The sequence below is a fragment of the Odontesthes bonariensis genome, chromosome 13 (genome assembly GCF_027942865.1).
Source record: "Odontesthes bonariensis isolate fOdoBon6 chromosome 13, fOdoBon6.hap1, whole genome shotgun sequence".
NCBI classification, from domain to species: domain Eukaryota; kingdom Metazoa; phylum Chordata; class Actinopteri; order Atheriniformes; family Atherinopsidae; genus Odontesthes; species Odontesthes bonariensis.
The window spans coordinates 27,897,758-27,911,276 of NC_134518.1; the positions used below are offsets into that span (position 1 = coordinate 27,897,758).

Consider the following 13,519-nt stretch of genomic DNA (forward strand, 5'->3'; position numbering starts at 1 on the left):
GGGGGGGGGGGGGGGGGTACAAAACATAGGAACTCAAATCACACCAGAGTCGACCCAACATCATTATCCGTGACCTGAAAAATGTCCGACACAAGTGTTTATTATTGCTGCTTCTTCATGGCACAAATAATGAAAAGGATACATGGTGTTTTTCATACTCATATGTTCTCTGTTGCCATGCAAGCTCACTACAGTACTGCTTCTATATTAGCTTATACACAGAGCGACAAAATGTCCGAAAACAGAGTGGGGTTCGTGTGATTCGCTGCAAACGTCTACAGCTGGCTTTACAGGTACCGAGTAGATACAAAAGGTTGGTTGTTGTCATGGTTGTGATAGCATTAGCAATATCTATAATAATAATAATAATAATAATAATAATTAAAAAAAAAAGAAAAACACATTCTCAGGGCATCACAAGTGTAATAAACCAACGGGGACCAAACGTAATGTTTGAAATAATTTAAACATTTTCTGACATTCATTCTTTTTGGGTGTTTTTTGTTTTTTTCTTCTTCTTTATTTACAGTATATATTTATATTTGTATAGAAGTAGTGCTTAATTTCTAGAAATACAAATGGAAAAAAAAACAAACACAAGGGCTGCATTCTGTGAATGCTGTGCAAATAACATCTTCTTACATCAAACATCAGACTCTACTGCCCCCAACAGACACACACAGCACCCACCCGCCCGCCCCCTCCCCCAACCCACCCCCACCCACAATTCCTCACAAACATAGACAAAAAGTTCAACTTTCAGTCTCATTCATAGCTTCAATTTCAAATCATCTCATCTGCCATCCACTGACAAGACTTAAGATTGCAGGCAACTTTGAATCAAGCTAAGAAATGTACATCATCTTTGTCCTATCTGCCGAAAACAAAACGGAGACCAGCCAGGAAGGTTCTGACATTCAGCCGGCGCAGATCTTCGTCCCACTTCTTAAAATCCCGCCGAGATATTGCAACTCCGTTCTGATACGAGATAACGCGCTCATTAGCATGCGCTGAACCTTCGCTCGGGCTGTTTTCTCCTCCTCATTCGTTCTCATTTGACCCGCCAGCAGGAAATCAAACTTAACTGGGACTGCAGACTAAACCAAGGGGATAAAAGCCCACCTGAGGACTGTGGACCTCTCCCGCTTCACTGTGGAGCATCTCCACTCTCTTAGTGCTCCGGATGTCATGCTTTTTAGGTCATTGCTGGCAGTGTTGGCACCTCACAGATGCGATCAATCAATAACCACCAAAGATTCATCAGTTTCCGCACAAGAGCTGGTTGGACTCACCTGCCTGAAGCCAACATGCTTTTGGGTTCAGAGAAGACGAGGCGAACAAACTTTTTGCTGAACGTTCCAGAAGAAACAACTATGTTTCCTGGGAGCATCTTCTGTCTGATGTTGCCCTCTACGTGGTGTAGGAGCCACCCCGCCAAAGATGCTCCCAGGGAGACTAAGCGTAGTTATTTTGAAATGGAGAAAAATGGGTAACCCCCACTGTGTAGGAAAAAAAATACAAAAAGAAGAAGAAAAACACACAAATAATGAAAAAGGAGCATCTGAATCAGTCTTAATTTCCCCCATTCCCTGTTAAAGACGACAGTTAATCTTTCTCTCAGGGAAAATGTCTCCCAACACTTCTGCTTATACACTTGTTTTAAAACAAGAACTTTGCATTTTAAAAAGGTGAATCATCCAGGATGTGAGGGTGGTAAGTTATTATAACGACCACTTTATCACCAGGGGAGACTGAAGCAAAAAGTAGGACTTTTTCACAGTGTGAAACATCCCAAAATGCAGGAAAGCCTGTAATGCCAGTCTTTGAGCTGTCCGATAAGAATCCTCAGCAACACAAAAGTCGACAAAAAGAAAAGCTGAAATGAAGTAGTCAATGTTTCTGGGTTTTTTTTCTGCTTCCTAGCTGTGAGGAAACCAGGAGACAGACACGCGAGAGTCTTGACGATATAGATGACGCCACACACAGCGATGGTAACGTTTCCTCGGTGATGATGTGTTCCAGGTGATATGAAGTCACAGCAGGTGTTTGCTGACTGTTTATGGTTCTGCTGTCGCGCCACGGGAGAGAAAAATTCTGCGCGTTAGGGCATCTTTTGAAGAGCTAAAAGGAAACTGAGGGTTGTTTGGTGGCATGATTGAACTCCAACAAGGGAGATGTTCGAGATTACTTTGATCCAAAGTAATTATTTTGATATGAGCCTGTTTGACTTGTATCAGATTGAGATATTTAAGATGTCATTCCTGCTAACTGTATAGAAGCCGTCTCTCCGCGTGACGCGACAGCAGCAACCCAAGAGAAGGTGGAAGTCATGTGATCGGCATGTTGCTGGCCGGAGTGTTTTTGTTTCCCTGGCGGGGGGGTTGTTGGCGTCGCTGCAGTGGTGACGGCTGACAATATGTGCGGTGATAGCGGTTATCTGAGGAGGGTCTAGATGGATTTGGAAGAATCTTGTTTGCTGATGAGGACTTCCAGGAGGCGCAGCTTGGCCTTGATCCTCTTGTACTCCCTGTACTCCTCCAGCATGGGCACCCGGTCCTCCTTCTGGACGTTCCTGTAGGACAAAGAGTGACGTTCAGAGTCAGTCCGTTTACATTTCATCTTTGACATGTTTCTGCATGAATCCCTGCTGTTAGCATTCAGGCTTTTTGCTGATGGCAGGTTGTTGCCTCACATTTAGAGCCATCCACCTTAAGACATTTCTGTTGTCTTCACTGCTGTTAAGTTTCCATTCTAATGATTAGTAGAAGCTTCTGTCTTAACTGTGTGTTTCAGAGGGGAAAAAACGGATTGAATGTTTCCCTCAGATAATTGAGAGTTGTGAAAAAGTGTGTGTGTGTGTGTGTGTGTGTGTGTGTCTCCCTTCCACTTACCTTCCATTATGCTGATAGAAACTGTCCTCAAACTCTCGGATGGTCTTCCTCAGCTTCTTCTTCTCTGCTCTGGCCTTCCACAGCTGTTCCAGCAGCTCTGGCCTGGAGGATGATGGGAAATGCAGTCACACACATGCTGCCATGACATAAACGCACACAGATGCTTAAAATCTAATCTTCCTCCTCTATCTGGGATGAAACTGAGGTCCGTGTGAGCAGGAAGTGAACTGTGGCGACACGAGGGATCAGCCACCAGGATCACATTCTGGTGAGAGACCCACAAACCTGAGCCGATTAGAGACGGATATGTGCGAGTGTGACACCGAGCAGATTAGAGACACGGCAGGTGAAGCCTGCATTACAGTCAGCAGAGCCAAAGATGATCAGAGCATCTTTTCCTCCCCGCAGTTTAAAGCAACACAATGAAACCCCTCAGGGCTTTTTAGGAAACACGAACCGATTTAAAACGTGTCAGAAAGTCGGGCCGGTGGCTTTAGAGCTGCAGATTATTTTTTTACTGAATGTTGTTGATATTCAACAGAATCAGATTGTCCACTGAAACATAACTAAACTGATAGGACCGGCACATATCTGAGTCCCCAGGCGTTAAAAAGAGGTTCTAAAGGCATGGTTTCAACACGGAGCTGCTCTTACATGGACGAAGCGTTTGAGCTGGACAGCCGCAGGTCCAGCGCCAGCCTCCCCGACCCCTCCTCCATCTTGTCTCTCATTGGACAGTTGCTCTGTTGCTCTGATTGGTTCTGGCTCCTCATGGACCCGTCGGTCGGGGTCATAGCGTCAAAGGCCATGATGACCTCGGAGCTCTGCATCTCTCCACCGCTGCTCTCTCCCTCCTCCTCCTCCTCTTCTTCCTCATCCTCCTCTCTGTCCTCTTCTTCTCCACCTTTCCGCTCATCCTCCTCCTCTTCCTTGATCTCCTCCCAGAAATGAGCGGTTTCACCCTCGATGATTGGCTGGAGGGTTTGACTCCGCCTCTTACTAGAGGGGGATACCTGAAGCAGGGAGAAGGTGGTCAGAACACGGTTTCCTGATGCTGCGAACGTTTTCACGTCGGTTTTTGGATGAAGAAGAGTTTGTGCGGTATTCTTACTGTGATGGGTGTAATGCTGACTCTGGTGAGCATCTGTTTGACCAGTCTGTAGCGGTCGTAGAGAGGCTTCACCACCAGACGCTCCTCTCTGGTCACCTGGAGGGAGGCAGAGAAGGTGTGAATGTGTGTATTCAGGCACCTTCCCACAGAGAATCGAAGCCCAGCAGGATTTAGGGTGTTGGAGAACTTACAGGTCGACCGTGCAGGCCTTCGTAGTGGAGCAGATTCTTCTGAAGGACCATTTTCTCACAAGACAGCTGCTCTTTGGTCATCTTCTACAAACACAGATGGAGACATTAAAGTAAACACTCATGGCCTCGTCTCCCTGTGAGCATCAATAAGCTAAAAAAAAACATTTGGTGTTTAAGGCCGAACGTATTTAGCTTTGTATGTCACCAGATATTTAACAGCAATAAAACTGTCTCCTCTTGAACTTGAAACGAGATGCATATATTTTCACTGTTGTTTATTCTTATGTAAAGGGCCTTTTTGTTGTTATACAGGATTTCATTTAATCAAGTAAAACCACACTGGACAGTTCTGACAAGCTTTTAGTTAAAAGAAGTGAGCCATCATAGAGGCTGTGGTATTCATTTGTTCCTCCTCTGTGACGCACTCATTCTTAGCCAATCAAATGCAAAGGGGTTTGTGTTTGTGTATCCCACAAAAAAAAAACTCAGTTTTACGCAGAAATATGTCACAAAACAGACAATAAAGAAATGTGATGTGATTGGACCAGGATGCACATTAAAGGCAGTCTCCACTGTGAGAAATATCTGCCCCTCACCTTGATGTCATCAGGCCAGCCATCCTCCTGCTTTTTCCCTTTGACTCTACACTGGATCAGCTCCAGTGTTTCCTCCCTGGTGGGACGTGGACCCTTGACCTCCCCAGCCGTGTCACAAGTGCCTTGATCCAGCGTGGAGCCGAAGCTTTTGGGTAGGGTGTTGCTACGTGGACGCGTTTGCGGGGTGAGCTCGCTCTCCGCACAGTGTTTGGCATCTGGAGAAGGACGAACGAGAAAGGTGAGAGATGTTTAAGAATGAGAGCAGAGACGAGGACACCACATAGAACAACTTTGACAGGGCAGTCGGACCATGCAGCGATGTATTAGCCAGCTGCCATGATTGAGGAGGCCACTCACAGATAAGAACAAATAACATGCATCAACAGCAAACCACAACCAGATGCAACGAAATTTTAAGAGAAATCACTGAAAAATGAAGAGCCTGGAGAAATCTGATGGTTACAGAACAACACATAATACAGCTGTCCTCTGAATATTGTAGGTTTAGTAAAGATGAAACCCTGAGAATGTCCTAAATTAGCATAATAAATGAGCAGTCAAGATTTACAAGATCACGAAAGTCCTCTCAGTCCACCTTCCGTTTTATTTCGTCACAGTTAACCTCATTTTCAGCAGAGTTCATACCCAAACAAGTCCATTAAAGGATTAAAGCCTCAGTATGTTTATTCTGGTATCAACCCCCCCCCTTCCCCACACATTACGTCCCTACATTTAACATCTCATGCCCACATGCTGTGTCAACAATAAATGCACCAAAACAAGATGCTCTCACAAGGCCGCCTCGCTGACTGTTAGACCTCTTATACACCAAACCAACGCCAAGAACCAGCGGCCTGCTGGGTCTCCTAAAAACCAGCTACTCCTGAACACACCACACACACAGCCTCAAACTGCAGACGGACCGACGCAAGTGTGCGCAAGAAGGCACAACTTTGTCGTGCAGAGCAGGAGTTATTTTAGTCAGTATATATTTTTCAGTTAGATCAAAACAAAGTGAGGTCATTGCTCAGTTTTTCTACGATCACACACAGGAGCTTTTTTAAATGGATTGTTTAGTACACGTGTGCCTTTATTAAGCATTTTAAGCTTCATGCACAGAAAAAAAAAACACAGTTAAAGTTGCATTAGGTCACTACAGAGGTCATTCACTGAGCGGCGAAGCCTTTCAGAGTAATCTCTGTCACTGCCCGAGCCGACGGCGATTTGAAATGTCGAATCGGCTGAAAATCTCCGACAGGGTCCGATAGAGCGGACGGTGCGTTACACACCAAACGGGCAACAGAGACAGACGCTCCAGATGCTCCCAGCGGCCGTTTGTCAGCTTGGTGTATAAGAGCCCTTAAAGTGTTGTAATGTCTACTTACGGGGGGGTTTGTACTTACTGAGGTGAAACGGTCTAGAGCTCAGGCCTGAGCAGGGGTGGAGAGGGGGGGTGGGAGTGTGACGGGGAGGTGAGCAGATAGAGGAGGAGGAGGAGGAGGGGGAGGAGGGAGCATGGTGGCGTCTGTGTGAATGGAGCAAAGCCTGGTGCCTCAGCGTGCTTCTGGGTAAAAGGTGGTGCTGGCGTCCTGGTTGGGCCAATCAATCAATCAATCAGTCGTTGGGCGATAGAAGGAGGAAGGAGGAAAGTGGAGAGCGGGTGCTCGCGTTATTGATTTTTCAGTTTTGATTTGAAACAGAGAGAAATGTTTCAGCCGCTGCGGCCTCCAAAAAGGAGAGCAGTCACCTCACATAGAGGAGGTGGTTGAGGGTTCTGGGGTCGGTTCAGTATGGTGGAACAATGAGGGAAATACGTGTCAATATGGAGAAAAGCTTTTGTTTATAATGAATGTGTCAGATTTTACATTTGAACTCCAGTATGTGGGCTTGTTTGCTGTAAATAATCTTTTTCAAAGCACTCCACACTGTCCACAGTGTCCTGTTTATACAGAACTAAGTATCTTCCATCGCTTCACCTTACTGAACTCACCCTGCAGGTAATGGATGTGGGTTCACAAGGACGCACCAGCACATTGGAGGGTGGGAGCCACGCATGTGAGAGCCACGTCAAACCTGAACATGTGCATGTCTGTTTGTTTGTTAGACCAGCATACATGCAATGTTGTTACAAAGGCCAAGGGTTAGGAGTGGGAGGTGGGTCAGGCTGTCCCGCACGGGACAGGATGGCACACACTCTCACTCCCCACACACAAAAACACATTCACAGAAGAGGGAACGAGTGGACGAAAGGTCTACCTTTGATCTGTCTGCGGATCTTGGTGAGGTCAGTCATCCACTTGAGAACTTTGGGGTTAGCTGCCTTGTCTCCATGAGAGGGCTGCAGGGAGAAACCACAGAGCAAGAGTTGGTATTTCAGATAATAGATCAGAGGATTTACAGCGGCAATAAAAACCACTCAGCTCACGTTAGGGCTCGGAAAGATTAAGTCTTAAAAATGCTAAATGTCACGTTATCGGGATTTGTGATTGCCTTCAGCACAGAACAGGCGATCTGCTGTGAATCAAGTTAAGTATGACTTTGGTTTACAGCTACGTCAGTTATCAAAGGATCTTTGGAAGCTGTTAAAGTTTACTGGTATATTTTTAATTAACATGTTATTTTATACCAATTATCAGAAAAAAAAGTTGTAGTCGTTGGAAACACCCAATTGGTCAAATTTGAAAGTGCCGTTATTTTCCTTAACTAATCCAGTGTTTTCTACACTATACTGCTATGAACTATTAAAGCCAAAATTACTGGGACATTTCCATTTATCATTGTAACACTGTTCTTTAAATTCAGAAGTCCTAAAGGCTTGTGGATGGATCACCCTTCATCAGCTGGATTAGTACATGAAGACAGGAGGTAAAGGAAGGAGGAAGATGAAGAGCTTCGTGGTTTAAGTTACAGAAGTTCTGAATCAAAAGACTCTGAGTAATAAGCAGTGAGGTTCATTTTTTAAATTTATTTTTAGGGAAATAACTTTTATTTATATATGTCAAAACATAAAAGCGATCAGTATGAATTAAAAAAAATCCAACTGCACATTTCTGTGTTTACCTTGTAGTTCCTCTCCTTCTCAAACTGCTCTTCAAACTGTTTGATTTTCTTCTTCAGATGCTGAAGCTTCTTGGTGAGTTGGTGAGTCACAGAATCTCCTCTCAACGCCTCTCTGGAGCCAAACGACGCTCGTCTGGGTCTGAGGATACACAAGTCAAGTCAAAAGCATAAATGGATATCTTTAGCCCAAAATCACTTGATACAAATGAGCGCAGTGATAGACACTCCGACACATTTCTCCACTCGGATCAAATCACACACTTTCAAATAAAAAAAAATGTTTTACGAGTTGATTTAAAAATCATTTAAGTATCAGCCTTACTAATATCAGCAAGTATCTAAAATCAGCTAGTGGATTAAAATGTTGGAAACCTTCAGCCAGTTATTCTCAACTCTGAACCCTGGAGCTGTGATGAGCTGCACCTGAATAACCGGCGTCCATCGTACCTCTGTGCTTTGGTGGGTGAGGTGGCGTCCGGGTCCTGCTGGAGGAAACGCTGGGTGCTGTGTGCTCCGAAATCTAGAAAGCGCCGCGCTAGGATGTGAGGATGAGTGCGTGAAGAGGAAGGGGAGTCATCCTGCACTCCCTCCCCTTCTTCCTCCTCGTTGTCCTCCTCCAGGAGCAGCGGGGGGAGATTGACCATGCGACCAGCCAGTGGGGAGAGCTGCGCCTCTCCGCTCTCGCTGTCGTCCTGCCAGGATTTGTAAGCTGGGACGGGGTCTGGAGGGAGAAGGAGAGAAGTAAAAAGAGGACTGAGAACAGGCCAACAAGGCGGGAAAAAAAAACAAGGAGAGAAAAGATTGTTTTAATCTTCTGCTAACAAGCTAACCGCAGGAGAGGCTGCTGCTGTGCCGCACACCTCCTGATGCACTCGGCGCCCTGCCGATTCACTCTAAGCCTGCCTAATGATGTCGTGTCCATCAGAACTATGCTAACAAGCCACGGGGAAGGGAAAAAAAAAGGAGGAGGTTGTGCAAGAGGGGTCATGATAATAATGAGACAGTGGTAAGGCAGAGAGGCGGTTAAGTTTAATCAGGGGGAAGGTGTCCTGACCAATCTTCCCAGTGACCCTGCAGCAGGAGGGAGTAAAGAGGAGAAGGTTCCAGCAACCTTATTAAATCTGATGGAAAGAAGAGTGTCTCACATTCAGGGGACAAATTCACACACACGTTTTAAAATGTCCCGCTCTCTGTCCACCAGCAAGTCAATGAGAGCCGGTGGGGGGGAGGAATGGTTAGACCCGTGGACGGATGCGCACACGTCAAACGACTTACCTTGGCCTTCCTTTTGCAGATGCATACATGAGAAGTCGATGGGTGGGAGGTGGAGATGGGAGGGGGGTGACGCTGCTTGGATGTGAGGAGGAAGACGGGAAGAAGAAAACAGAGGAAGGACAGGGAGAGATAGCAGAGAAAAGGAGGCGTGAGGTCAGTCATTCATAACCTCACACACCAGCATTCATTCTATATGCAGTGGTACCTGAGAGTTTTTTCTACAAAAATAAGAACTAAAACAGCGGATGAAGAGAGCCCAGTTACAAAAATACTGTGGAACAATAACATTTAAAGTGAAATTCTACAGGAATGTGTGTGTGAACTGAATCATAACGAAAAGTGGGTCAGGTTGCAAGACATCTACCGTCAGCACAAGCTGAATCAATACAGAGGAATGAAGGCGCTGTTTTAACATGACCAAGTCAAAGACTTGCCCTGAAATAATGCTAATGGAGGACCTGAAACGAACAAAACCCACAAACATCTATGATCTGCGTTTATTCTGTACAGAGGAATGATGGGAAAATCACCAGATACTGAAAGAACACATTTAATACCGGATGATGAGGTTTCTTTATCTATAATTAGGGCAATTCACAAACTTTCACCCATCACTACTTATGGGTGTTGAGATTCACTGACAACAAATGATGCTGTTCAGTTTTTTTTAGTCATACTGCATATTAAACAGCAACATGGAGGAATGAAGGATTAACACAGCAGTTTGAAGACGCAGGTATGAATTTCATATTTTAGGTAGTTTGTAAGATTTTCCCCCTCCTAATTTAAATAATTAAATACCAAGACAACCGACAAAATATTTATCAAACGAACAAATATGGCAGATTTACAGCATTCAACTGGCAGAAAAGGAAGAAAAAATGATTGAATAACTGGATTCAGATTCAGTTTAAGCAACATCATTTCCACTGGATTGTATATCAATGCTGTGTAGAACATACCTTCCCACTGGCTGTCAGGAAAAAGTTGGAGGTGGGGGTTGTGGCCAGAGTTTGGTTGGCATGGCGACTGGTGGTTCCTGTTGTTTTCACTGGTGTTGGCGTTCTGGTCGCAGCGTAATCCATCTGAGTCCTGGAGGAGAGGAGACGGAGAAGACAGAAACCAGTGAGGAGCAGAAGCAACGAGGGGAAGGAGGCCGAGCAGCAGAGAAAGGAATGAGACATCACAGAAGGAAACCAGGTTTTTACACTCTGAAAGATTACTCTTCTAAACTAATGTGATAGAAATTGTATCATACACTGTAATATATCCCCACTACTTACACAGCTTATGGTCACAGTCTGCTCCATGGTATCAACGGGCTGATTGTCCTGCCTGTAACAAAAGAATAAGGTTAAGAGACGAGCTACGGGACTCCCTGGGAGGTAACAAAGGTGTGTTTTTTTTCTAGTTTGTTAGTTATAGCTGCTCAGAATAATCTGGAGAGGTGTTTTTTCTACATGTGATGTCCAGTCATAACACTGAGACTGAGACTGTGGAAGGACTAAATAACAGCTGAGGAAGAGTCACATCACAGTCACACAACTCAAAGTCAGTCCACATCCTGAATTACTTGTGGAAAATAACAACGCGTCAACTCCAACAGCAGCTGGCTATTTTATCCTTCTCCTTCATTCTTAATGACTAATAATGCGGCGTGAGATGATATGTGCGGGAGACGTGGAGATAAAAACGTGTCTCTGATGCAACGTAACATGAGCTCGATGAAGTTAAAATGTAGCTGCTGTTCTAATGAGGAAGTTTGTGAATCCAACAGGTTACCTGGCAGTGTTGAAGTTGTTCTCAGCATCTCTGACAGTCTCTGCATCCAGGTCCATTCCTGAGCCCTCCTCCAGGGTGGCGACAGACTCCAGGGAATTCTGGGAGGAGGAAAAGAAAATATTCAAGATTAACTGTGTGATAAAAGTGGCTAATGAATCAGAGATTTAAAGGTTTAGAGTAAAGCAGGTGACACGGTAGCGCAAACACAGAAAATGAAATCTGGAGTCTACGATAAAAGAGTGAATCCCCATTTAACACGGTGATGTTTCACTTCCTCTGACTGACAGGAAACTTTGTCCTCAACGGTAAAAGTCTAGAGCGGATACTGAACTGCGGTGCCCACAGGTTACAGCTCATAAAGGCTGGAGAAACAATGAGGTCATTCTAAAAACAGCATTTGCCATCCATGTCAGAACCTTTTTTTAAAAAAAAATGTTTTTACTCAAGAACATTTAGCTGCAGGGAATATGATTTTGATGAATTTATATCCTGTACATCAACACGGAGCTGCACAGGTTTATCAGAACAGAAAAGGTCAGGATGAAGAGCAGGACTCTCGATGTGTTTGTGTACCAGGGAGGAGAATAGGGTAGGTGTTCTCGCCCTGTTTTTTCACACCCATGTGAACGTGTAACACCGAACGTTTTACTAAGTAAATGCTGTGTGTGTGCGTTTGGCTCAGGGGTGCTACTCTCACTTGTTGGCTCCAGATTATGGTGTGAACAGATTTCTCTTCAGTCCTGAGACACATGCCACTCTGTCCAGTCCTCACCTCCTCATCTGGATGCTAAAAGTGGTTTGTGGGACAAGAGTAACTGAGCCTCAAGGCTGGCAGTGGCCAGAGGTTTTCATTTCCACTGTGACGAGCCTTACTAAAACTGTATGTGATGTGCACTGAGGAAATATGCACTGATGGGACATTCAGTGGCATAGCAGAGACACACATTTTCTGTTTGTGTTACACAAGAAAGGAATCACTGTGATGATTTTACATTTGTGAAGTCCGAGCAGGAGTGTAAAACCTCCCAAAGCAGCTTTTCTGTGTGTGTGACTGGTAAACAGGACAGTGGCCGTCTTTCCCCGTCAGGTAAAATGTAGCTTATTGTAGCCTACTGAGCAGAAACGACATGGACCGAGCTGATGGTGTCAAACATTCAGCCTAGGAGTGAACGACACACTGAAGACAGGCATGAGGTTATCTACGGGGGAGATGCTGCAGGAACCGGGGAGTTCTTTGTGGGGAAGTCTCCACTGTGTGCGTTTGTGTCCTCATCTGATTTCAGTTTCAGTTTTGGTGAAGAGGGGAGTTCCTATCTATGTCAATTTTACTCTGCTGGGAGTGAAACTGAAACTGAATGAAAGATTTTAGTCTTTTTCTCAAAACGCGAGTCCACCACTGACCTGTGTGTCAGTCTGACTTTGCTGTATGTGCTGCTCGGCCTGTGTGAGGGGGGTCTCCCCTTCTGTGTCGCAGGGACTGTCCTCAGGGTCAGTTTGTTGCTCCAGATCTCCATGGCAACCCTGGTCTTCAGGCTCCGAGGGACTCACCCTGTCATATAATATAAGAAAATGTTAATAAAACCATCAAAGTGTCCACATTCTGAGTACAGATGAAAACCCTGAGAGTGAAGGCAGATAAGCAGACTGACACAAAACTGCAGATTTAAGCGTCTTGCTTTGTCTTAAGTAGTGATCGACTTTGAACAGCTGTGTCCCTCAACATGCAGTTATCACTTCTCCCAACATGTTTATTTTTAACTTGAGCCATCTGTCTGGCTTTGTGCCTTTGTACACAACATTCACTCTGGAATCTGTGGCGGCATAAAGTTCAGGGTGTATATGCGCACATCTAAGCACGTTTGGGTTCTTGTATTCGCACGTGCGCTCTCACCCGTGGCTGTCGTAGTTGCTGAGGTCCTGGTCGATGGAGGTTTTCAGCTCGAAGAAGTGCTGCTCCACTGCTGCTCTGATGGTCCTCTGAATTATCCTGGAAGACACAAAAAGCTCATCAGCACATAGATTTCACCACAAATTGAAAGATTTAGCTTCAAACTTTGACCCAGCTGGATATTCAGTCTACAAAATTATTGTTTCAAACACTACTCACTCAATTTTATACTTTTTTTTTTTTTTTTTTTGGCCAGGATTTTAACACTTTGTCAAACTGATCTGTTATAATGATCAGTGATTAAAAATAAATACAAAAAAAGCAGTTCAGTCCACGTGTTTCGGTTGTACTGAACTGTTATCCCACTCAATAAATAAATATACAAATGCCAATAAAAGTGTAACACTCCAAATGCCACTACCGCACGGTGTGCTTTCTCATCATCAAGCATAAAAAAAAATCAAATGGCACTTAGAGACTGCTTTGATAACCAAAGTGAAATGCAAAGTAAAAAACAAACAACAACAATATTAGCCTCATGTGTTAATGCTATTTTCTACTTTTTCTACAAAGTAACCTGTGCTGCAGTCTGATGTGGAAACAAAGCAACACGGTATCAAATCCAGAACTAAAAACATATAATCATATAAATAATTGAAGCTGATCCTTACTCTGACTAAACTGCTTAATGTGCAACAATCTCACTTTTATGACATTTCAGTGTT

The 13,519-nt window shown here is 44.5% G+C and overlaps 1 protein-coding gene across 6 annotated transcripts in view; it reads right to left on the reverse strand.

The window, feature by feature from the left end:
- Window positions 1-722: 722 nt before the first annotated feature.
- Window positions 723-13,519, reverse strand: part of fam13b (family with sequence similarity 13 member B) — a 69,520-nt gene continuing 56,723 nt past the window's right edge. For 3 of the 6 annotated variants that reach the window (XM_075481837.1, XM_075481840.1, XM_075481836.1), the window contains 16 exons: window positions 12,798-12,893; window positions 12,308-12,455; window positions 10,907-11,004; window positions 10,408-10,459; window positions 10,087-10,216; window positions 9,125-9,199; window positions 8,297-8,570; window positions 7,850-7,988; window positions 7,046-7,127; window positions 6,193-6,378; window positions 4,790-5,004; window positions 4,194-4,277; window positions 4,003-4,098; window positions 3,546-3,904; window positions 2,892-2,993; window positions 723-2,572 (listed from right to left, as the gene is read on the reverse strand). In XM_075481837.1, coding sequence (XP_075337952.1) covers window positions 2,449-2,572; window positions 2,892-2,993; window positions 3,546-3,904; window positions 4,003-4,098; window positions 4,194-4,277; window positions 4,790-5,004; window positions 6,193-6,378; window positions 7,046-7,127; window positions 7,850-7,988; window positions 8,297-8,570; window positions 9,125-9,199; window positions 10,087-10,216; window positions 10,408-10,459; window positions 10,907-11,004; window positions 12,308-12,455; window positions 12,798-12,893 — 2,260 coding nt within the window. In that variant the 3' untranslated portion in view covers window positions 723-2,448. The remainder of the gene's footprint in view (window positions 2,573-2,891; window positions 2,994-3,545; window positions 3,905-4,002; window positions 4,099-4,193; window positions 4,278-4,789; window positions 5,005-6,192; window positions 6,379-7,045; window positions 7,128-7,849; window positions 7,989-8,296; window positions 8,571-9,124; window positions 9,200-10,086; window positions 10,217-10,407; window positions 10,460-10,906; window positions 11,005-12,307; window positions 12,456-12,797; window positions 12,894-13,519) is intronic. The other 3 variants (XM_075481838.1, XM_075481841.1, XM_075481842.1) reach the window with 3 other exon arrangements.